Source organism: Pseudorca crassidens, chromosome 6, assembly GCF_039906515.1.
Source record: "Pseudorca crassidens isolate mPseCra1 chromosome 6, mPseCra1.hap1, whole genome shotgun sequence".
Taxonomy (NCBI): domain Eukaryota; kingdom Metazoa; phylum Chordata; class Mammalia; order Artiodactyla; family Delphinidae; genus Pseudorca; species Pseudorca crassidens.
In genome coordinates, this window is record NC_090301.1 from 54,380,687 (window position 1) to 54,405,307 (window position 24,621).

The 24,621-nt window shown below is 36.0% G+C and overlaps 1 protein-coding gene across 41 annotated transcripts in view; it reads left to right on the forward strand.

Moving 5' to 3' along the window:
- The window catches only part of TTN (titin), a 282,014-nt gene that overhangs the window by 161,891 nt on the left and 95,502 nt on the right, over window positions 1–24,621 (forward strand). For 40 of the 41 annotated variants that reach the window (XM_067741398.1, XM_067741403.1, XM_067741365.1 and 37 more), the window contains 28 exons: window positions 2,206–2,286; window positions 3,187–3,258; window positions 3,888–3,980; window positions 4,632–4,694; window positions 5,042–5,131; window positions 6,926–6,976; window positions 7,524–7,925; window positions 8,099–8,377; window positions 8,628–8,903; window positions 9,081–9,220; window positions 9,848–9,974; window positions 10,067–10,330; window positions 10,622–10,888; window positions 11,029–11,292; window positions 11,381–11,520; window positions 11,677–11,803; window positions 11,921–12,187; window positions 12,310–12,576; window positions 13,415–13,681; window positions 13,774–13,913; window positions 14,338–14,464; window positions 15,257–15,399; window positions 20,326–20,449; window positions 20,981–21,247; window positions 22,891–22,988; window positions 23,671–23,839; window positions 23,937–24,203; window positions 24,310–24,576. In XM_067741398.1, the coding sequence (XP_067597499.1) occupies window positions 2,206–2,286; window positions 3,187–3,258; window positions 3,888–3,980; window positions 4,632–4,694; window positions 5,042–5,131; window positions 6,926–6,976; window positions 7,524–7,925; window positions 8,099–8,377; window positions 8,628–8,903; window positions 9,081–9,220; window positions 9,848–9,974; window positions 10,067–10,330; window positions 10,622–10,888; window positions 11,029–11,292; window positions 11,381–11,520; window positions 11,677–11,803; window positions 11,921–12,187; window positions 12,310–12,576; window positions 13,415–13,681; window positions 13,774–13,913; window positions 14,338–14,464; window positions 15,257–15,399; window positions 20,326–20,449; window positions 20,981–21,247; window positions 22,891–22,988; window positions 23,671–23,839; window positions 23,937–24,203; window positions 24,310–24,576 (5,139 nt within the window). The remainder of the gene's footprint in view (window positions 1–2,205; window positions 2,287–3,186; window positions 3,259–3,887; window positions 3,981–4,631; window positions 4,695–5,041; window positions 5,132–6,925; window positions 6,977–7,523; window positions 7,926–8,098; window positions 8,378–8,627; window positions 8,904–9,080; window positions 9,221–9,847; window positions 9,975–10,066; window positions 10,331–10,621; window positions 10,889–11,028; window positions 11,293–11,380; window positions 11,521–11,676; window positions 11,804–11,920; window positions 12,188–12,309; window positions 12,577–13,414; window positions 13,682–13,773; window positions 13,914–14,337; window positions 14,465–15,256; window positions 15,400–20,325; window positions 20,450–20,980; window positions 21,248–22,890; window positions 22,989–23,670; window positions 23,840–23,936; window positions 24,204–24,309; window positions 24,577–24,621) is intronic. The other variant, XM_067741368.1, reaches the window with a different exon arrangement.

Genomic DNA, 24,621 nt, shown 5'->3' on the forward strand with positions numbered 1-24,621 from the left:
ATACATTCCTGAGTAGATGTTTTTTTCTTTGTCTCATCTACATATGTCTCCTTGCATTTTCCTAAACTCAAAAATATTAAATTTTACTGGTTAGCTGACATTAATATCAGAACATGTCTTAGATTAAAATGCTTTGCAATTTCACCTGAACAACAATATTTTAGCCAGTGTTATAAGCACTAAAAATAAGTCCTGTTCTCCTTCTATACTATTAAGGTGATTCATAGGGATTTCCTTGTGGCTTTCCTATCTCTTTTTTCTCATGGACTCCAAGACATTCTTTCAGGTGTACAGATCTCATGTTGTAGGGAAATTTCATTATCACTGCAGGTCATTTTTTCAAAATTTATTTCTCTTTAAACAATATTTTTCCCTATCTAAACTTAGACCCTAAAGAAAAATAAGTGAATCATAAAACATCTATTAAAATTAAAATTGTGAACTTTTCCAGTAAGTATGGTGGGTAACCAGTGTTCTGTTTAATTAACACATCCAGACTCATAAGTTGAATCTGTTCTTGTTTCACTCTGGAATTTTGGAAAAATCACCCATCTGAATGTATATTTCCTGATTTATAAAATGGAGATTACAAAATAATATTACTATGGATGTTAACCAGTAAAGGATTATTACAAAGCCACGCAAATATTAAAATGACATGTAATGACATATAATGACCTTAAAAGTAATAACTACAGTGGTGTGTTCTACACCTGAGTCTCATATGTCAGTAAGATCTTAAAAATAAAATAATAATATGGAAAAACAAATACAAAGATATATTTTCACTATATCCATTAAATAAGAAAAGGATATTATGCCATTCCAACTTATGTTAATTAAATGCATGGGCATCTCCAGTTTGATCAACGAAAATGGTTTACATTACGAATATTGGTAACTTGAAAATAGTATCAAAGGCCAGCACAATTTATCATGGATAAAAAAATTTAATGTTTAACTGTGAAATTTTACTTAAAATATCAGTACTTGACAGAAAAAAGTCATTATTTAAAGTGAAATATTTACATATTTCCCTTCTGCATGTTTAAAATTTGAAGTAAGAGACAGGCATGGCTGTGTTTTCACATAAAACAAAAACTTTTTAATGAATTGCAAATGTCTTTTTTAAAGCACCAAATGGGAAATTTAGAAATAGCTAAGAATTCAGATTGTAGGTGTGTGAGCAAATATAATGTTACATGATACAAATAAATAATGCTTTAAATTAGAATTTTTTTTTTTTCGTGGTACGGGGGCCTCTAGCTGTTGTGGCCTCTCCCGTTGCGGAGCACAGGCTCCGGATGCTCAGGCTCAGCGGCCATGGCTCACGGGCCCAGCCGCTCCACGGCATGTGGGATCTTCCCGGACCGGGGCACGAACCCATGTCCCCTGCATCGGCAGGCGGACTCTCAACCACTGCGCTACCAGGGAAGCCCTAAATTAGATTTTAATTGACATTAGTAGAGAGGTAAAATGGTTCAGTAATCAGTAAGTGTTTCTCTTTTTTCTTTTTTCCCATTCAAAACCATTAGGGCTACAGTAGTAATAGGAGGCTGCTGTATATAGTATCATCTGCCATGCTTGATATTCACTAAAGATGGGATTAATTTGGAATTCCTTGGGTCCGTTTTAGTTTAAATTCAAGAACATTTACTTATTCATTAAAAATAAGCTCTAACACCAGCTTTCAAATTCTATAGTTCTATAATTTCAGGTTAGTATTAGTTCAAAAAGGGGACCTTAAGAAAGGATGCTTCTTAAGAAACTTATCAAACTCCAGATACTTTTGGTTTCTTCTCTCATCAGTGGAGAAGATTGAATAATGTCACTAACACCTACTATAGTTGATGGTCGGGGAGATATCAGAGTAGATTTGGGCAATCTACAATTGCAGATTGGGGCAAAGATGCTGTCAAGAACCTTGTATTTGATGAAAGATTCATAAAGTCAATATAGACACTTTTAAGATGAATGAATATATTTGCCTGTAGTTAATGCAACTGAATTTCATCACAAGGTTATATAGACGTTTGCAGAGGAAACAACTTGAAGTGTACTCTTTGCTTTCAAATTCTGTGATATTTATATGTAACAAAAATTATTACTTATACAGTAGTTACTAGTTTTGAAAGAGACATTTTTCTTGTTGAAATTTACTTTTTATATGAATTCACTTCAAAATTTAAATCATATTCTTTTAAGTGCTTGGAGGTGAAAAGAAAGTTCGCAAATTACTTCCTGAACCTAAACCTCAACCAAAGGAAGAAGCTGTTCTCAAAAGCGGTATAGTATTTTTCAACTGTTATATCAGCTTCAAATACACACACAAAAGACTTGAAAGCTTACAAAATGTTTCTGTCCTTTGGTTTTCTTTTAAATTAGATTCCCAATTTATCAAAATTCATTTGTAGTTGTATTGAAAATTAAATGTAATCATTTCCATCTTTTTAAAGGAAGACAAATTTTGTGAGCAGAGTATCTTGAAATTTACAACATTAATAGACATGACTAAATTGATAATATTCTAAACTAATGACCGTAGCTGCCATTTTCATAATCAAATTATATAGTAAAATACACTAAACCTCTTAAATACTCTAAATTACACCAAACTATTTAAGCCTAAACTCAGCATTCAGTTTTAAAAAGTGTTAACACAGGATTACCACAACTAATAAATAACATTTTCTAAAACCTGAACTTTTTTTGACTTATAAAATATTAAAGAATTAGAAACAAGATATTTGAATGAAGAATCAAATTCTAACATTTTCTTCACATACAATTACTTATTTCTAGGCTACATTTCTTTGGCCAACTCCACTTCAGTAAACTTTATACTTACTTAAATGCTTCTTTTCTCATTAAATTATGGCATTGGATTGTGATTAGAATTTGTTGCTATTCAAATTATTCATTTTGTGTTTGGGTCATTTCTACCAGGGATTTAACTCTGAACAGACTATCTACATAGATATAAAGTGACTCTGAGTGTTGTTTTAATTAACGTAACAACCTTTGATTTTTTTTTAAGCATTTTTAGTGTAAATACCAAGTTCCCCGGTGCACTAGGTTGCATGCTTTTCACTTTCCTTGCTTTGTACATTATTTGCATTTGTCAAATGTATTCAACATCTTCATTTGTTTGTCTTGGTTTACATATAAATATTTTTGTCTTTTAAGTTCTAAGAAAGAGACCTGAAGAAGAACCTAAAGAAGAACGTAAAGAAGTAGAAAAAATTAAAAAACCTGCAGGTAGGAATCTCAGTAACAATTTGTGAAATTATCTTTTAACAAAATGGACATTTAACAAAAAGTTTACCTTGTAAACATAAATGGATTTAAATATAAATGTAGCTTCATATTTCATCTGTCACATAGTCTGTGTTTTCCATTGTCTGCTTTCTGTTTAAATATTTTTATAGTACTCAAATATATTCATGCATTTCCCTGAACTTTATTATTATTATTATTTTGTCACTTAAGTTTTCCAGTAGAAACAGTTGTGAAATAATCAAGTTGGCTGCAAAATGACTTCATGGGAAGGTGTCAGAAATGTTTCATAAAATTTGGGGGCTTTTAAGGGGGCTGATTTTTATCATTCGCCTAGTCACAAAGAGTATATATTTGGAAATATTTTGAAGCGATTTAGAAAGGGAGAGATAATGGAGTTGGGAGGCAAGTATAGGTGAAATAAAAGAAAGAAAAATAAATTGAAGCAGAGTCAAGAAGAGAAAATAGAAATTAATTGATAGAATATAAGGGTTGTTTTAAGCCATCAATAGAGCTTTTGCAAAAAGTTTGATCTGATTATTTCAGATCAGTTGATTTCAAAGGATTCAAATCCTAAAATAATGCTAGAAAATCATCTTATTATCTTAAAGTGCCAGAACCACCTCCAAAAGCTGTTGAAGAGGTTGAAGCACCTCCAGCTACTGTTACCAAAAGGGAAAGGAAAGTTCCTGAACCAGCAAAAGGTACAAACTTTCTGGCATTTTCTTAGTTGTCTCTAAAAATACAAATATGCATCAATTAAAATATCATTACACTGGCATTAAGATTTGAACACATGACCTTGATCGCTCATCTCATCCAGCTTAATTTTCTTTACCATTTCACTCTCATGTGCAATTGCCTCATGTTCACCCATTTGTTAAATATTTTTTTTTGCGGTACGCGGGCCTCTCACTGTTGTGGCCTCTTCCGTCGCGGAGCACAGGCTCTGGACGCGCAGGCTCAGCAGCCATGGCTCACGGGCCCAGCCGCTCCGCGGCATGTGGGATCTTCCCGGACCGGGGCACGAACCCATGTCCCCTGCATCGGCCGGCGGACTCTCAACCACTGCGCCACCAGGGAAGCCCAAATTACTAAGTTTTAAAAACTAAAACAATTGTATTTATGGGCAATGAGATGAAAAACAACATTAGAACCAGTAAAACTGCCTTACTATATTTTCTAAGTATTTTGTTTAAAATGCAAAATAAACTTGGAGTATTTGATTTGGTGACTATATGTGTACAAGTTCTAATACCTTACAAGATATGTTAAACATGCCCAATTTTGGTTTGACTTTGTGAAAAACTTCAAAAATACTGTGATAATCTGCTTATTACTGTGGATTGTTTTAGTGCCTGAAATTAAGCCAGCAATACCTCTCACTGCACCTGAACCAAAACCAAAGCCTGAACCAGGTAAGCAAGCTTATCCTCAATGTCGACAGCATATTCCTTCATGTTTCACACAATTAATGTGTAGCTAATAAGAAAAAGGGAGTAAAGTCCGCATGCATCAAATGATTTCTAATGTCCCAATGTATTATTAGATTATAATGCTATATTTTATTTAATATAATATGTTACATATATTCAAATATATTATTATATTGTATATAGATTTTATTATAGTTAGAATATATTGTTCTCTGAAAAACCAGTTATTAGGAGATTTTAAAGTTACATCAGAGAAGGCAAATAGGCCACCAAATGATGTTTTAGGAAGTGACAAAGGATACATTAATGCAATGGACATCTTTCTACAGAAGTGAAAATAATCAAACCACCTCCTTTGGAGCCCACACCAGCCCCTATCGCTGCCCCAGTGACGGTGCCAGTCGCTGGAGAGAAAGCAGGTACTTATTCTGTGGTTTTCTTTTTGCTTGTTTTGATGGCTTAATAAAAACTTCATTAAAAATCAAGCTCTCTTTTTGTTGAAACATAGGCATCATTTCAATTGTGGGAGCTTATATAAATTCTCAATTAAATTTTCTTCATCTGCTAATCTATAGCAACATAATCTCTCACCCATGGCTGCCTATTGTGTTTCAATTGAAATGTACATTCCTGCAAAACACCATTTCTTTATATGCTTTTGAGATTAAGTAATGAATATGTTCAGTGCTGATGAAAATTAAGATGTACAGATACTCTCTAAGGACATACATATAGGAATCCCATGGAGATTCAAATTTCCTATGTGCCCTGCAGGAATCATTTCTCATTTTTTAAAAGGATTGCATTTTGGGATAATGAAAAAGTTCTGGAAATGGATAGTGTTGATAGTTGCATAATATTGTGAATGTACTTAATGCAACTGAATTAAGTTGCATTAAAAATGGTTAAAATGGTACATTTTATGGTTAAAATGGCAAATTTTATGTTAGGTATATTTTACCACAATGAACAGGAAAAAAAAACAGGACTGCATAGTTCAGCCTTTAAATCTATATAAGAATTTAGATCAATAATAATTTTCTTAAACGTACTAACTCAGTGATACAGCTATCTCAGGTACAAACAAAATACTTATTATTGTACATGAACTATTAGTAGTTCATCACTTAGGTGATAATCTCAAAACCAAAAATGATTTGACATGTATTGATCATTGATAAATACACGTCCTAACTATTTGATATTTGGCTACTTCCTTCATCTCTTTAAATTTTAATTTCCTAGTCTGTAAAATCAGAATAATAACTATAACTACCTACTAGGATTATTGTGAGGATTAAATATATGCAAAACACTTAGCACAGTGCTTGGTACATAGTAAGCCCTATAGAAATATTTGGGTTTTTATTGTGTTTAATAACATGAGGCAATATACTATGTTCTTCTGGCTGTAGTTTAATTTTAATATTTATATTAACATATTTTGTCACTGATATTTGTGGTTTGGGCATTATTCTTTTATGATTTCTATGTGATAACTTTAATTAGTTCAGAAAAAGACGATAACTGCCATTGAGATGATTGAGTATGTGTAAAACTACAGCTTTTCTCACATCCCCAGAGCCTGACACTAGGGAATTGATTCTACAGTTTATACTGCCCCTGAGTGAACTGAATTAAACTCTAAGTGTAGGAACTGTCTTGGTTCTGCCTTAGTTCATTGTCTAATTAAGGTAAATCTTCAAAGGAATCCATGCATTTGTAGAACATAGACTCTTTCTTTTTCTTTAGTCTTCTCCGGATTTATCTGCCCAGCTTAATAAAGAAAGCCCTTTAGTAACTTCTGGGTCATTTCCCTTTTGCCTACATTGATTCCTTGTTGACAAAAACGTATTTCCTTGGTTCACACAACCAGCACATGCATAAACATATAAAATACTTTACATAGCTAGGCAAGAATAAAACTCTTTTTCACAAGGAAAGAGTAAGCCTTCCAGAAATGGGAGAAGAATTACTTGCTGAAAGTAATCTTTTAATCCTAAAAACATTGGCAATTTAGCTTGGTCACATCATTCTCAGAATACGCCTTCTTGGAAATATCCAAATATTCTCCATGGAAGTCCTATAAATCTAACTTTTTCTTTATGCATTAATATTTATAATAAAGAGCATGACTCATCCCACGTGGTTTACTACTAAGCATGAAATAAGTCTGGAAATTGTTTAAATGCTGAGTTTTATTTTTATTTCAGAAGCCAAAGCACCGAAAGAGGAGGCTGCCAAGCCAAAAGTTCCCATCACAGGTAAGATTCATTTCCCTGTACCTGAGTTGTAACCTTTCGCTCTGGGAAACTTTACATTCAAGGGAAACTTTCTGTACGAGGGGGAAAAAATTCAAAATTTACATCAATCTTTATGACTTCTAATTGATTCTGCAAAAACTAGTATGTCTTCTGATATTGCAACTAATATACCTCTAATAGTATTCAAGTGGGTAATACATATATAAAATATATACTTTAGCATAATAAACCCTATAAGTTCCTAGTTTCATTCTTCATATACATGATATTTATACATGACAGATAAAATACTTAGACGCTAATCTGGACATTATATATTTGGCTTTAAAACTTGAGAAAACGAAGAGCGTTTATTATTCATGGATTCCTTATGCCACCTCATTTTCTTTCTGAAAGAAAGCAGGATAACTTCAATTGACCTTTCAGTTGCCTAGTCTTCTTGTCTTCTGGTCACTCTATCACTGGTTTCATCCAGCAGACAGCCAGATATTCACTTTCTGACCCTTATGGAAATGCCAATTCAACTTTTAATTTTATTTTGAATTAGGTGTAGCCAAAAAGACTCCTTCACCAATAGAAGCTGAAAGGAAAAAGTTAAGACCAGGAAGTGGTGGAGAGAAACCGCCTGCTGAAGCTCCGTTCACCTACCAGCTGAAGGCTGTGCCACTGAAGTTTGTGAAAGAAATCAAAGACATTGTTTTGACTGAAGCAGAGTCAGTTGGCTCTTCTGCAATCTTTGAGTGTTTAGTCTCCCCCTCCACTGCAGTCACAAGCTGGATGAAAGATGGTAGCAACATCCGTGAGAGCCCAAAGCACAGATTCATCGCTGATGGGAAAGACAGAAAGCTGCATATCATTGATGTTCAGCTTTCTGATGCTGGCGAATACACCTGTGTTTTACGTCTGGGAAATAAGGAAAAGACCTCCACTGCGAAACTGATTGTCGAAGGTAATTTCCAGTCTTATGAATATGGTCTGTATTAAACTTTAACACAGTAAACCTCAATAGCAACTTTTACTGTCATTTTAGACAAAACCTCTTATTTCCAAGTTTTATTTCATTGAAAATATTGTACGTATTGAAAAGTCTCTGCAGATTCTCAATACCACAATTCTCCACAGAACTTCCTGTGCGTTTTGTAAAAACGCTTGAAGAGGAAGTCACAGTGGTCAAAGGACAGCCATTGTACTTGAGCTGTGAGTTAAATAAAGAACGTGATGTGGTCTGGAGGAAGGATGGCAAGATTGTGGTGGAGAAACCTGGCAAAATTGTGCCCAGCATCATTGGCTTGATGCGGGCCCTGACCATCAATGATGCAGATGACTCCGACGCAGGGACATACACAGTGACTGTGGAAAACGCCAACAACCTGGAGTGCTCATCCTGCGTGAAAGTAGTAGGTTAGTACTTGGCTGGGACATTGAGTTCTACTTATTATTATATTAAGAAAAGAGAAGAGAGAATTTTATTTCCCAGTATCAGGATATCAGTAGTCTTATACCTTATCTAAGGGGGGGGGGAATATCAAATCATAACAAATTAATCATGTCCAGTTTTGAGAATTTTTTCCTATTTCTGAAATTTACTAAGGAAGTTATTTATATTACTTGTTCAGATCATAATTATCTTTCTGACCTCACTGTCATACAGAAGTCATTAGAGACTGGCTGGTGAAACCCATCCGAGATCAGCATGTGAAACCCAAGGGGACAGCTGTTTTCACCTGTGTCATAGCAAAGGATACTCCAAACATTAAGTGGTTCAAAGGATATGATGAAATCCCCTTGGAACCAACTGATAAGACCGAGATAGTAAGAGATGGAAATCATATACACCTCAAAATTAAGAACGCTATGCCAGAAGATATTGATGAATATTCAGTGGAAATTGAAGGGAAAAGATGCTCTGCAAAGCTGACACTTGGAGGTATAAAAAATCTTACCTTTTATTCTCAAAGATAAGTTTTGTATATGAGCCTGAGGCAAAACAATGTACATACACACACACACACACACACACACACACACACACACACACACACACACACAAAAGCATCTTTAGGTTGTTGAAAGCCTTATGGTATTTCATCGTTTACCAATACAGATCGTGAAGTTGAATTGCTTAAACCAATAGAGGATGTTACCATTTATGAGAAAGAAAGTGCAAGCTTTGAAGCAGAAATCTCAGAGGCAGACATTCCCGGAGAGTGGAAACTGAAGGGAGAACTTCTAAGACCCTCACCTGTGAGTAATTTCTAATTTTAAGTTGTTAGTCATATACACAAATGAACCTATCTACAAAACAGAAACAGACTTGCAGACATAGAGAACAGACTTGCCAAGGGGGAGGCAAGATTGGGGAGGGATGGATTGGGAGTTTGGCGTTAGCAGATACAAACTATTACATATAGAACGGTTAAACAACAAGGTCCTACTGTATAGCACAGGGAACTATATTCAATATCCTGTGATAAACCAGAATGGAAAAGAACATTAAAAAACGTATACATATGTATAACTGAATCACTTTGCTGTACAGCAGAAACTAACACAACATTGTAAATCAACTATACATCAATAAAAATAAAATAAGTTGTTAGTCATATAAAATAACTACATTCTATAATCAGGTTTGACGTTCAGATTTGGTTCAGTAATGATGGAGTTACTTCCAGCTTCTGAAGTGTCAAAGAGGGGAAGAAATTTGATGCATTATTTGTGGACAGCTCAGCAATTTTTTAAAAATTTTATGACAAAACACTTTTCCTTATTTTTATTAGTAGTATTACAGTTATTTTTATGACTCTGTAGAAATCTGTATCTGAAACATTCTATCTCATTCAAATGCTAACTAAAACTGCCATTTTTCAGACGTGTGAAATCAAGGCAGATGGTGGCAAACGCTTCTTGACTCTGCTCAAAGTCAAACTGGACCAGGCCGGTGAAGTTCTTTACCAGGCACTTAATGCAGTCACGACTGCCATTCTGACAGTAAAAGGTATTGGCCTTTAGAACTCGTGGAGTGTGCTCAACTTCATCTTATAGTCCTCTGCATTCTGAAAAACCTCATTCTTAATGTTTGATTTTCAGAAATCGAACTTGACTTTGCCGTGCCCCTGAAGGATGTCACGGTCCCAGAAAAGCGACAGGCTCGATTTGAATGTGTCCTCACTCGAGAGGCAAATGTTATATGGTCTAAAGGACCTGATATAATCAAGTCATCTGACAAGTTTGATATCATTGCTGATGGAAAGAAACACATTCTTGTCATCAATAATTCTCAGTTTGATGATGAAGGGGTCTATACTGCTGAAGTGGAGGGCAAGAAGACCTCAGCAAGATTATTTGTTACAGGTGAGAGCTGGTGAGATCTGCCTCTAACACCCCATAGTTAGGCACATGAGTATCTGACTTTAAAGACAGAACACCAAGTTCTAACAGCTGTAAGTGACCATCGGCCCCATGACTTTATTTTCACATTGCCATCAAAACAACCCCCTTAATTTTTTTTTTAATGGAGGAGAGCTTCATTTGAAAAGGTGACTCAATAAATGCCATGTGAAAGAGATTCTTTCTACCAGACAGATTAGAGTGGAATATTTCTGAACTAAATTGTATTTCTGAGCCTATTACCTTGCATTGCAGGTATAAGATTGAAATTCATATCACCTCTTGAAGATCAAACAGTGAAAGAAGGTGAAACAGCAACTTTTGTCTGTGAACTTTCTCATGAAAAAATGCACGTCGTCTGGTTCAAAAATGATGTCAAACTCCACACAAGCAGAACTGTACTCATCTCATCGGAGGGCAAGCTTCACAAGCTGGAAATGAGAGAAGTGACACCGGATGATATATCCCAGATCAAAGCTCAGGTTAAGGACCTGAGCTCCACAGCAAATCTGAAGGTCTTAGGTATATGTGACCAACTATAACCAAAGGGCCAGTTTTTGGATGGTGGGAGTGGGTAATAGTTAAACATTTTGCAACCTGTAACTCTTTAATTACCTTTCATTTCCACGTTCTTCTGATCATCTGCTGAATGTCTTTTACAGAGGCCGATCCCTACTTCACTATGAAATTACATGATAAGACTGGAGTCGAGAAGGATGAGATTATTCTGAAGTGTGAAGTGAGCAAAGATGTGCCAGTGAAATGGTTTAAAGACGGGGAAGAGATTGTACCTTCACCCAAATACTCTATCAAGGCAGATGGCCTGCGCCGCATCTTAAAAATCAAACAGGCAAAACTGAAAGACAAAGGCGAATACATGTGTGACTGTGGCACAGACAAGACAAAAGCAAATGTCACTGTTGAGGGTGAGTTGCGTAAAATTTTTAAATGTACCCTATCTGAACCTGCAGTTTATTTGTTCAGTCATTCGAACAAAAGTCTGTATAATTTCAGCCCAACTAATAAAAGTGGAAAAACCTCTGTATGGAGTAGAAGTGTTTGTGGGTGAAACAGCTCGCTTTGAAATCGAACTTTCTGAACCAGATGTCCATGGCCAGTGGAAATTAAAAGGAGAGCCTTTAACTGCTTCCCCTGTAAGTCACAATGAACTGATCACACAGGTGGGGGGCTTGCTTGGTTGGTGAGAAATGATACATTTCTGGTATGAAAGCTCTTGATTATTTGCAGGGATAATCAGTGATGAAAATGATGTTCTCCTTTCTCTTTCCTCCTAACCTCACTCCAAACAGGACTGTGAAATCATTGAAGACGGGAAGAAGCATATTCTGGTCCTTTATAACTGCCAGCTGGATATGACAGGCGAGGTCTCCTTCCAAGCCGCCAACGCTAAATCTGCAGCCAATCTGAAAGTGAAAGGTACACTCCACCTGCCAGCCACCCTTCTGTATTTTCTTTGCCAGGCTTCCTTATGGGGCCCAGAATTGATGAATGGAATCATATTCTGGCTTCATTCACACCCTCTTCTTTTTTCAGAATTGCCACTTATCTTCATCACGCCTCTCAGTGATGTTAAAGTCTTTGAGAAAGATGAGGCTAAGTTTGAGTGTGAAGTATCCAGGGAGCCCAAAACATACCGTTGGCTGAAAGGAACCCAGGAAATCACAGGTGATGACAAAACTGAGCTTATTAAGGATGGCACTAGGCATTCGCTGGTGATCAAATCTGCTGCTTTTGAAGATGAAGCAAAATACATATTTGAAGCTGAAGATAAGCACACAAGTGGCAAACTGATCATTGAAGGTAAACAGTTTTATCAGATAGGCCAACTTTAATTGCTTTTTTTTTTTTTTTTTTTTGCTTTTATATACCCTCCTTTAAGGACTGGAATTAATACGGTTTTTTTTTTTTTTTTTTCTTGATAGGAATCCGACTCAAATTCCTCACCCCACTCAAGGATGTAACAGCCAAAGAGAGGGAAAGTGCTGTGTTTACTGTGGAGCTGTCCCATGATAACATTCGTGTTCGCTGGTTCAAGAACGACCAGCGCCTGCATACCACCAAGTTGGTCTCAATGGATGATGAAGGGAAAACCCATTCCATCACATTCAGAGACCTCTCTATTGATGACACCTCTCAAATTAAAGTAGAAGCTATGGGTTTAAGTTCAGAAGCCAAACTCACTGTGCTAGGTAGGTGCTTTGTTTTTTCAATTTAATTTTATTGCATTCAATTCATCAGAACTTTGTGGAGTATCTACTATATAAAATTCTGTCAAGGGTTATATTGCATGAAAGCAACACCTATCCTTAAGAAACTATCACATATATTATTAGGCTTGTTTCTCAAATGTTTTTACCTAAAAATATGAGGATTTTAAAGGGATAGACTCTGGCTCACAAAATAGCCATCTCAAATCAGAATTAAAACTCAGTTAATTATTGAGCCCTGTCATGTTTAAAATAGGAATATAAACACTTCTTCTCCCCTCACTTTATCAAAATTATTTCAGAAAAATGTTTTTCAAGTCCCTAGGAATCACAGAACTTACATTAATAAAGCTCATTGTTTTTCCTGGGCCCTTAATATTAGGCAGATTATATATAAAGTCTAACATATATAGAAACTATCAAAGGCAAACAATTGATATATGAAAGACTAATAAGGTGAATCTGAAAGCTTACAGGTAAACGAGGCATAAGAGATTTGCTAAGAAATTAAAAATTCATCTGAATAATGAAGGAACACATAATTAGGTTTGAAGCTAAATTTCATTGTATCTTTCAAACTACTGTTAATAAAATACTTCAAAATATAATATAGATGGATTAGATTTTGATAAATCCCAGGCATTGATTCTGTTTCTAACTTTTAGAGAACTTTTGAACATAAACATGTTAAATGTTTGTGGAAGCATGGTGCAATTTCTAAACATACCCAGACCTCTGTGAGCTGCCCCTTAAACTTTCCAAGAGACTGTCATCTCGTTAAGTGGTTAATAAATTTTTTTCACTTATACTTTACTTGCAGAGGGAGATCCATACTTTACAGGAAAGCTTCAAGATTACACTGGCACAGAGAAAAGTGAAGTGATTCTGCAGTGTGAAATTAGCAAAGCAGCTGCACCGGTGAAATGGTTTAAAGATGGACAGGAGATAAAGCCATCTAAAAATGCTGTTATTAAGGCAGATGGCAAGAAGCGCATGCTAATCCTAAAGAAAGCCTTGAAATCAGATATTGGACAGTACACCTGTGACTGTGGGACAGATAAGACCTCAGGAAAGCTTGAGATTGAGGGTAAGGAAATTTCGACGAGTTTCACTCTTGAAGCTGTTGGAGTTATTTCTGCCAGAAGCCAATGACACATGCTGACCCTGCACTTTTTCTAGATCGGGAAATTAAACTGGTGCGACCCCTGTACAGCGTGGAGGTGATGGAGACTGAGACGGCCCGCTTTGAAACCGAAATCTCGGAAGATGATATCCACGCCAACTGGAAACTCAAGGGAGAGGCACTACTCCAAACACCTGTAAGGCTATTTCTGAACTTGTCAACACCTAGAGGAGCTGTATGAAATAGAAAAGGACAGGAGAAAAGTCAGACTGCATACAAGGCATTTAAAACATATCAGGTTCTTTACCAGACCTCAAACCAAAGAGAGCTATTAGGGTCTATGAATGGGCTTGGACAGGTACACTTGCAGTATTTTTGATCCAGCATAGTGGTATGAGGCTGTAGATGTTCTGTGATGCTGCTAGTTGGTTCAAAATGATGTGGCTAAAACAAACACTGCCTTCATGAATAATATTTGTTAGCTTTCCTTCACAAAACTCAAAATTATATAGTCGCCTCACCAGTTATTTGTAAATTCCTTTAATTAAGATATTATATCCTCAGAAAAAAATACCAAAGAAGATGACTTCCTACGAAAACTTTTCTTTCTTTGGGTACAGGAGTGTGAGATCAAGGAAGAAGGCAAAATGCACTTCCTTATTTTGCACAACTGCCGACTGGACCAGACCGGTGGGGTAGATTTCCAAGCTGCCAATGTTAAATCTAGTGCCCACCTCCGAGTAAAACGTAAGTATTATGTGTTTCTGCTGAAAACAAATTGTATAGTTCTGCAGCAAATGGATGTGAGTGAAATTAATTGGATTTATTCAATTAATTAGAAAACATTATTAAAGTATAGAAACTGGCTTTCTTGTACTTACTTTTTGTCATCCTCACACGACTGTGGTTCAGAGTCTAAAGTTTTGGAAATTTCACTGACCTTGCCATTTGAACAAAAGAAAATTAAGTCAGAATCTCCCACTTCGTAATTCTTTCACTTAAATTAGATATTCATAGAAAAAGAATCTAACTCAGAACACTTAAAGACCCTTAAAGAAATCCTTCAAGTGGCTGTACAAGTATAGCACCATAAAGAAAAACTTTGCTGTGTGGGCATTTCAGACTCATTTCAGGCTAACATTTTTGGAAGGTGCAAAAGTGTTTATGGGTTGGGCAGGCTATGACATTGAGCGGCCCTTGTCCTCTCCCAATCAGAGGCTTGGTTATTTTGGAAGTCGCATACCTTCCGTAGCAAGAGGAACTTGACGCCCGGCACAGAGACAGATGCAGCACTAATTTCCTGCTGACCTTGTATATATCAGAACGAAAGGGCCCCTACAGATACCCACTCTCAGGCCACTAGCTCTCCCCTTCTGGGCACCAAGGGGCCACGTTCACATGGGAGTGAGAACAGTGGGCAGTCCTGTGGCTCTTTCCTTCTTGAAGAAAGCAACCAGGGAGATTAATAACTAAATCTGTATTTATCCTTTTGGAATTACAAAATGAGTCACCCAAAGCTTTTTCCTTCCTCTCGCAAAGCACGAGTCATTGGTCTTCTGAGGCCTCTGAAGGATGTCACAGTGACTGCAGGAGAAACAGCCACCTTCCACTGCGAGCTGTCTTATGAGGATATCCCAGTGGAATGGTACCTCAGAGGGAAGAAACTAGAGCCCAGCGATAAGGTAAGAAGCAGGAGTGCGGTTGCCTTGCCTTGCTCTTCCTTTTCCCTCAGTTCTTTCATCCTCACGTGTGTGTTCCTTGTTCTTTGCTTCCCTACATCCGTCTCCCTTTCCCTTTCTTTTCCCTACTCAAGCCTGATTTCTGCTGAAATTGTAAAGCAGATTCTTCTCATTTTTGTTGGGTTTAACCTGATGATATTTTTACTGAAATGGAAATTAACATTTTAAGTACGATCAAGTTTTAGGTTTTTGAAGAAAAGGCAAACGCTCATTAGCTATCAGTGATAGTTTAATTCATCGAAAGACAGGAAGGATCAAAAAGGCTTTCTGATTCGATACGTGCTAACGAGGGTACAGATTTAAGTTTTATGGCTAATTCTCTCCATGCTATCTAGTGTTCTGCATATTAGAAGATTAAGAGGAGAGGATGGAAATTCCATTTCAGGCAGTGGATCAAGTAGTTGAGATAACTTCTGGGCAGATATCTGCTCTTCAAGCATTTCTCCAAAGCTATTTTTAACCCTCAAGTGCTTTGAGCTGTGCCAATTCTGGAATGCAAGTGGACTATTTAAAGTGCAACGGATGGTGCTGGCAAGAAAGAAGGGCTCTGTGATTACCCACATGTATGAGCAAATATACTTTAAGAAGTTTTAGGGAATAACTAGCTTCTGGTGTTACCCCAAATTTCACCCGTAAGGAAAAACCAGAGTGATTATTCAGATAGGCCCAAAATACAGTTTACCCAAATTGAGCTCTGTATTTTGCCCCCTAAGACAATGTGTGTGTCTAAATTATCTTTATAATTCACCATTAATTTTGAATTCTTGAAATAAAATTATAGAAAATGCCCAACGTGGGTTGGAAAGAAAGGACAGGGCATTTCATTGTTCTCTGTCAGTTTTTTTTCAATATTTTTAGAAAGAGTATCAAATGTGTCATCAAGCTCTCAGTTTAAATCAAGCTGTTAAGAATTATAGGAACGTAATTTAAAAGGGATTCAGTTTAACAAAGAGCCACAACGTTGATTGAAGTATTAGAAGGAAAATGCCTTTGAACAACTGCTCTCAAACAAACAAACAAAAAACTAGTATTCTGCCAAAGTGATTGAAGGGTGATTCAGTTAACAGTCATCTGAGAGATAAAATCTGCCTGCTATACTGACAATAACGACCAGTTGATCTCCTTTGTTACCAAGGATAGAAAAAGTAGCCATATGTTCAAATTGCAGCAAGAGAATTAAGTTTAATATGAGGAAACTGTCCTCACCGTGAGGTCTTCTAAATACTGACCTGGGTGATGGAGGCATCTCCACCTTCAAGTTTGCTTTTGAAAAATATACATTTGTCCAATTAAGTGTGGTTTAACTGCTTTCATGTCTAAAGGCAGAGACTTGGTTGACTTCAAAATCCTTTCTAGATCTATAAAGACATGATTTGAATAAAGGAACACTGCTTAAGGACAAATGATATTATTCTTCTGCTACTAAATATTTTTTGCTCAAATTAAGAGCTTTTATTAAAGATCAGTCATTATTTCTAATGTAAAAACTGTACTATTTTATTTTATTTTATTTTTTACTTTTTTTAATTTTTATTGAAGTATAGTTGATTTACCATGTTGTGTTAGTTTCAGGTGTACAGCAAAGTGAATCTGTTATACACATACATATATCCACTCTTTTTTAGATTGTTTTTCCATATAGGCCATTACGGAGTATTGAGTAGAGTTCCCTGTGCTATACAGGTCATTATTAGTTATCTATTTTATTTATAGTAGTGTATATAAAAACTATGCTATTTGAAATTAAAATGTAGACTCCTAAAAATCTGAGTTACATTTCTTTTACTAAAATACACACACACACACACACACACACACACACACACACACACACGCATTTATCTTATTGTCACGGAACTTTTTTCTCAGGTTAGAAAGGATCACCTTACTATAATTCTGTTGGGCCTTTTTGTGTCTCTCTTGGCATAGGAATTTTAATCTTTTACTTTAGCCACCTAAAATACTTCAGCCTTTTGTGAACTTGCTCGTCTATTATTAAAAGTCTCTTTTTATAAAGAACTGAAATAGAAACTGTGAAATAAAGTCATTTTACTACATTTTGCAGGTTTTGTTTAAATTAAGTCTATCAGAACAAACTAGCTATTATCAATTTAATTCAGGCCTTTCATCTTCACTTTGGTATAGTTTTTGGAGGCTAAACATTCTGTAACCAAACAAAAACACATTATTAGAATAGAAAATCAAAAGAGAAAATTTCAGAAATGAGTTGTGGTTTTTTTACCCCCTTGGCCATCAGTCCAGGAAAAGACTGCTAAGTCCTAAATGGCCATTGAGAATTTTGTATTTAAACTTTAATAGCTTGGTCACAGTCATAATGCCTATTGTATTATAGTAATATGCTTCCATTATAAGTTAACAATATTTTAAAGGAATAATCTCTAACATTATCTTTACATAATCTACCACAAAATCTTCAGCATTCATATTATTGTTTTATTTTTATAAGGTAGCTGTTAGTTTTTTGCCCTTTAACATAATCAGTGTATACTGTATATGAGCTATTTCCTAAGAACCACTGTGTTCTGAGTAACAGAATATTCTAGAGTAGCCTCAGAGGAATTTCAATGATAAAACAACATGTTAACAGATAAGACATATCTGTTGGTGGATTAGAACCTGAGATACGTTTTAAAATAGCCCTAAATTACAGTCCAAATTTTAAATTCAAAATTTATATTGAAACGTCATCACAGAAACAATTTTTCTCCCATTCAAGCACCATGTCCTTGAATAAGTAGCTGTGTTCCTACGACATATCTTAATTACCTTCTCCTACTTATTTTCCCTTATTATGTTTTTGGCTTTCTCAATTATTAAGGTAGTTATATTAATAACCATGCCCAGCTCTTCACTAAGGAAAAACCTTTATATGAAATTTTATTCCCGACTCTTTTTTACACCAGCATAATAAACAGTTCCACTGCTGAAAAATTTTGACATTATTCTTAACTGTAAGTGAACTCTGAAGCAAAGTCGATCTGTATGACAGGGCACAGTGTCTTATGGAATTTGGGATGGTAGAACTAGAAGAACCTCCAGTTGTCTTATAATTTACTGTCAGGATGGCCCTGTCTGTAGCCTGATTTTCAGTTGCACGTGCCACAGTTATGGGACCTAAAGGCAGCCCATATCAAGGCAGTGTATTCTTTTTCTGTTTTTTAATTAATTAATTAATTTATTATTTATTTTTGGCTGCACTGGGTCTTCGTTGCTGCGTGTGGCCTTCTCTAGTTGCAGCGAGCAGGGGCTACTCCCTGTTGAGGTGTGCGGGCTTCTCATTGCAGTGGCTTCTCTTGTTGTGGAGCTTGGGCTCCAGGCGCGCGGGCTTCAGTAGTTGCAGCTTGTGGGCTCTAGAGTGCAGGCTCAGTAGTTGTGACACACGGGCCTAGTTGCTCCGCGGCATGTGGGATCTTCCCGAACCAGGGCACGAACCTGTGTCCCCTGCATTAGCAGGTGGATTCTTAACCACTGCGCCACCAGGAAAGCCCAAGGCAGTGTATTCTTTTTGACAATTCATTTTCCTACAGTCTATACCCCTTCAAACCACCTAAGGTTGCATTTACAACAAGAATTTATCATCCAAATATTAACGGTAATGGCAGCATTTGTCTTGATATTCTAAGATCACAGTGGTCTCCTGTTTTAACTAGTTCTGAAGTTCCTTTATCCATATGTTCACTGCTATGTGAACAATTGTAGCCTTGCCTGATACTTGATTTTACCAGTCATGAGGTCCAAACACAAAGGGAAGAAGAGGCAACACCTTCATTTGTGTTTTTGAACAAAATTAAGAAATTGTACAGATTATTTTAATCACAGTTTAATTGGCTTGTAAAATAATTTTAATTGCTAAAATAAATGGGAAGAATTCCAGCTCATTGCAGGGCAAACACCGTGCATTTAGAACATGAGTTTACTTTCAACTTACTATATGCAATCATTTTTTCCCTCTTCCTTTCATGATTTAGCTATTCTAAGTTCTTCCTTTATATATATAAACCCAGCAGCACAATGGAGGCAAATATATATGTATACATATAAATACACACATATAAACTTGCCTGGCATTTCAACATAAAAGTCCTCCTAGTAACTATGTAAAGGTAACTGAGAAACTATAAAAGCCTAAAATTTCCTTAAAAGATTCCAAACTATTGGTTAGAATTATTTTCAAATACACATATGCTATACAAATGATTATAAAACAACTTTTCAAACTGTTTACCTGAATGAACTAAATGCACCAAAAAATATATATACACACACACACATACATATATATATAGTAATGCCATTTCATATATTTTTTTCTTCCAGTTTTATTGATATATAATTGACGTACAGCACTGTATAAGTTTAAGGTGTACAGCACAATGATGTGACTTACGTATATCATGAAATAATTACCATAATGTTTCGTGAACATCCATTATCTCATATATATATTAAAGATATAGAAAAAAAAATTTTCCTATGATGAGAACTCTTAGGATTTACCCTCTTAACAACTTTCATATGTAACATAGAGCAGTGTTAATTATATCTATCATGTTGTACATTACATCACTAGTACTTATTTATCTTATAAATGGAAGTTTCTACCTTTTGACTGCCTTCATCCAATGAACCCCCATCCTCACCCCCCACCCCCAGAAAACACAGATCTGATCTCTTCTTCTGTGAGTTTGTTTGTTTTTGAAGTATAATTGACCTATAACACTATATTAGTTCCTGGTACATAACATAGTGATTCTATATTCCTGTAGATTTCAAAAAGATCACCATGATAAATTTAATTACCATGCATATATTCTTAAACTGCCCCTTTTTTTTTTTTTTCAAAAAAAGGTGGTCACACGTTCAGAAGGAAGAGTTCATACACTTACTCTGCGGGATGTAAAGTTAGAAGATGCTGGAGAAGTCCAACTAGTAGCAAAAGATTTCAAAACGCAAGCCAACCTCTTCGTGAAAGGTAATCACATGGCTTATTTTTTAAAACATGTATAATGCAGAGGTTCATAAATAATGCCAACTCTCAACTATCTGTATGTGGTAAATACCACAGATCATTAAAATTCACCAAATATCAGAAAGTCTAATTTTACTTTTTGCTTAACAAAATAGTTCACAGACTACTAAAAAAAAAAGAGCCAAAATTGGCTAGAATAGGTTTTACTTCCCTTTTCCATCCCCACTGTTTTTACTGCATTTAAAAAACTGCTGGAGGAAGAATTATTATCAATAGGTATCTATCACTCTCTTAACCAAGAGTTGGCTATTATTTCCTTGATGTTTCATATTCTTTAAAAATGCTTTTCCTCTGTATATAAAAATAATGATGAAACATCATTATTAGACGAAGACATCTGAGTGGAATCAAAACTTACAAATGAAACTTAAAAACAGAAAAGCCCTCAAGATACAAGAGGAAAATTGAGGAGGTGCTGAAACTCTTGGAGAAGGAAAGGAGAAATACCTTGGCTAATTAGTATGATTCTTTCAGAACCCCCAGTTGAATTCACTAAACCTCTTGAGGACCAGACGGTCGAAGAGGAAGCCACTGCGGTATTGGAGTGTGAAGTATCCCGAGAAAATGCTAAGGTGAAATGGTTCAAAAATGGGACAGAAATTCTCAAAAGCAAGAAGTATGAAATTGTTGCTGATGGCAGGGTCAGGAAACTTATTATACACGGCTGCACCCCAGAGGATATTAAAACATACACTTGTGATGCTAAGGATTTTAAGACTTCCTGTAACCTGAACGTCGTGCGTAAGTATTCTTCTTACACAGCACTTTTCACTTGCAACTCTTTGATGACAACAACAACAAAAAAACCCACTTTTTTGCATGCCCTTCTTGGCCTAACCACATTTCTTGGCAACTTAACAGTATCGATACTGACGTAACATGATATTTTATGTGTTTAAAAAAAAGAGAGGTCCTTCCACTACATCTGGTCTGAGAAGGGCAGAGTGATCACTTTTTGCTATGCTTCTCACTGAGTAGTGAGAGATGTGCTCTTTGTCTACATGGGGTAAGCCTACTGCAGGAATATCTCAATACAGATGAGGACAAATTGAATTTAAAAAGACAAGAAGGGTGTCATAAAAAAAGAGAAAGGAAAGGAAAGGAAAGCCATTGCCACTTGGAAGGAAAATGAATTTTCAGGTATGAGGAACCACTAGACAGTCTGAATAGGAGCACACTAGAGGTCTGCTGTAATATGATAAAGCCCATTCACATAATGCTGTCTCTGAGAATAAGAATGGAAAAGAAGATGGAGAGAAGCCTGTATCCCTTGAGTCCTATAAATGAAGAGAGCACTAATGGTTTTTAGCACTACTTCTTCCTCTGGTGGAAAATAAAACGTCTTTTTTCAGAATGCCACATGCTAGCTCATTTTTTTTTCATTCATTCATTTGTCCAGCAATAATATTTTAGTGTCTTTATTTTTGTGCAGTATTTGCTATTGGTTTAGTTGCTTCCCATCTGTCAACAGCTCATAGTGGCTTTGATTGTGCTTCCATGCATCTTGGTCTGTTTTATTCTTTCCACTTTGTGGCTGTTCTGCTTTCGCTTATGACAGAATAGCTTCTTGGGTCTCCTTCTTCCTTTTGTTACCTACTTTATCTCTATTCTGAGAAGGCTCAGCAACAATGAGCATATCTTCAAGCCTATTAGCCAGCACTTGTGTCCCAGAATTTCATTGATCAAGAAAGGGCATCTTGGGAAGGACTCACAAGGAACCCTGAAAGAAGGAAGGGCATGTGGGCAGCTCTCCAATCCTATATATCCACCAACTTAATTCTGGAGATAAATGAAACCAGAGATTTAAAAAACAAATTACCCTTCCATTCAAAGCATGTTGTTTTGTCACACTAATGGACTTTATACCTGACTTATACGTGACCTCTTTGAAGCTGACACACACCAAAAAAGCTGAATGTATGTGATTTCAATTGCAAACTCATGTCTCTTAGCCATAGACAAGACTGATCATAGCTTTTCAAGCTGCACTATCATTGAATTCTTCTAATTTCTCAAAGATTATGCTGCCTGCCTTAAATAAGATAACGATTCTTTGCTACTGGTGATTCCTTTGACGATATCAACTTTCAACTCTGGAGAAGTATCAATGAAGATATTTCCTCCAGCTTTCATTCAGAACTGAGCTGGCGATAGATAGATAGATAGATAGATAGCAAGAATTAGTTGGACATATATTATGCCACATAATTTTATGAAAACTAAGAGATCTGTAAAATGCAAAGTATCACAACTGAATGGCAGCTCCAAGTGATTTCCAAATCAGCTGTAGCCTGCTAATATGAAAAAGCCTGCAAAAGCACCACAGTATGTCCGAGTGAATTTCTAGAAACCTCATTCTGAATTCTGATGACCTTCTCTTACAGCTCCTCATGTGGACTTCTTAAGACCACTCACCGATCTTCAAGTTAAAGAAAAAGAAATGGCTCGGTTTGAGTGTGAAATTTCCCGAGAAAATGCCAAGGTCTGTGATTGTGTGGTCGCTAACTTGTGTTTTCTGATAACTTTGTTTACTTTTGGTCTGACCAAAATGAAAAAAACAAAAAAAAAAAGAATCAAACCTCTCTGTAGTCATCACTTTACTTTTAGATCAATGATTATTACTTTAGTGTGAGATACATACTTGATTTAATTGTTCTCTTTTTAGTATTACTATGATTCGTTTGCTATTACTTGAAAAACACTGGACTTGCAATCAGGAGATTTAGATATTATTAATTTGAACCATAAGAAATTGATGTTTTCTTAGGTTAAAAACAATCAAATAAAAAAAAAACAATCAAATATCAGCAATTTCATATGTCTCGACTCAGTGCTCCTGGTTGCCATTAACTACCATTGGCGAGTCAACTTTGAGTCCTGGAAAACAAAGGAGTTGGTCTGCATGAAATCCAAGGCCCTCTATGGCTCTAATACATGATCCCATTATTTTTAATAACTGATAATAGTATCACAGCTGTTCACTTAATAATTGAAGCAGTTCTTGTTTTTGGGGGTTTGGTTATATTTACCACTTTGGTTCTTCTTCATAATGTAAAGTCTTATTGACTGCTTTTAGAAAAGCTTAGGATCATAGTTCCTCTTAAGGACACACATGTGAAGGGACAACAGAACTGATAAAGGTATTTTTTTTATCTTAAATATAGGTTCAGTGGTTTAAAGATGGTGCTGAAATTAAAAAGGGCAAAAAATATGACATCATATCTAAGGGAGCAGTCCGCATTCTTGTCGTCAACAAATGTCTAGTGGCTGATGAAGCAGAATATTCCTGTGAAGTAAGGACAGCGCGAACTTCCGGCATGCTGACAGTCCTGGGTAAGAATGAAGTCTTTCTTTGCAGGAGTATATGTGTTGGGAAAAAAAAAAAATTCCAGTTTAATTCAGTGTTTTTTGTTTTTAATTCTTCTTGCAGAAGAAGAAGCTGTCTTTACAAAAAATCTTACCAACATTGAAGTTAGTGAAACAGACACTGTAAAACTGGTTTGTGAAGTCTCCAAGCCCGGAGCAGAAGTAATTTGGTACAAAGGGGATGAAGAGATCATTGAAACAGGAAGATATGAAACACTTACTGTTGGACGAAAGAGAATCCTGACCATTCAGAATGCTCACCTGGAAGACACTGGCAACTACAACTGCCGACTCCCAAGTTCTCGAACCGATGGCAAAGTCAAAGTTCATGGTATGAAAATTACAGTGAATACTATTGTATTTTAAGAAAATCATACCTGTTGCATGTAAGGTACAAATGCTTAATTTTTCAATATCTTGCAACTTTTTCTTTCCAGAACTTGCTGCTGAATTTATCTCAAAGCCTCAAAACGTTGAAATACTTGAAGGAGAAAAGGCTGAATTTGTCTGCTCTCTATCAAAGGAAAGCTTTGCAGTCCAGTGGAAGAGAGATGATAAGACACTTGAATCTGGAGATAAATATGACATAATTGCTGATGGCAAAAAGAGGATCCTAGTTGTGAAAGATGCCACATTACAAGATATGGGCACTTATGTAGTCATGGCTGGGGCTGCCAGAGCAGCAGCTCACCTGACAGTAATTGGTAAGTTTGTTTGTGCTTCTTGGATTTACTTATATTTGCATCTAC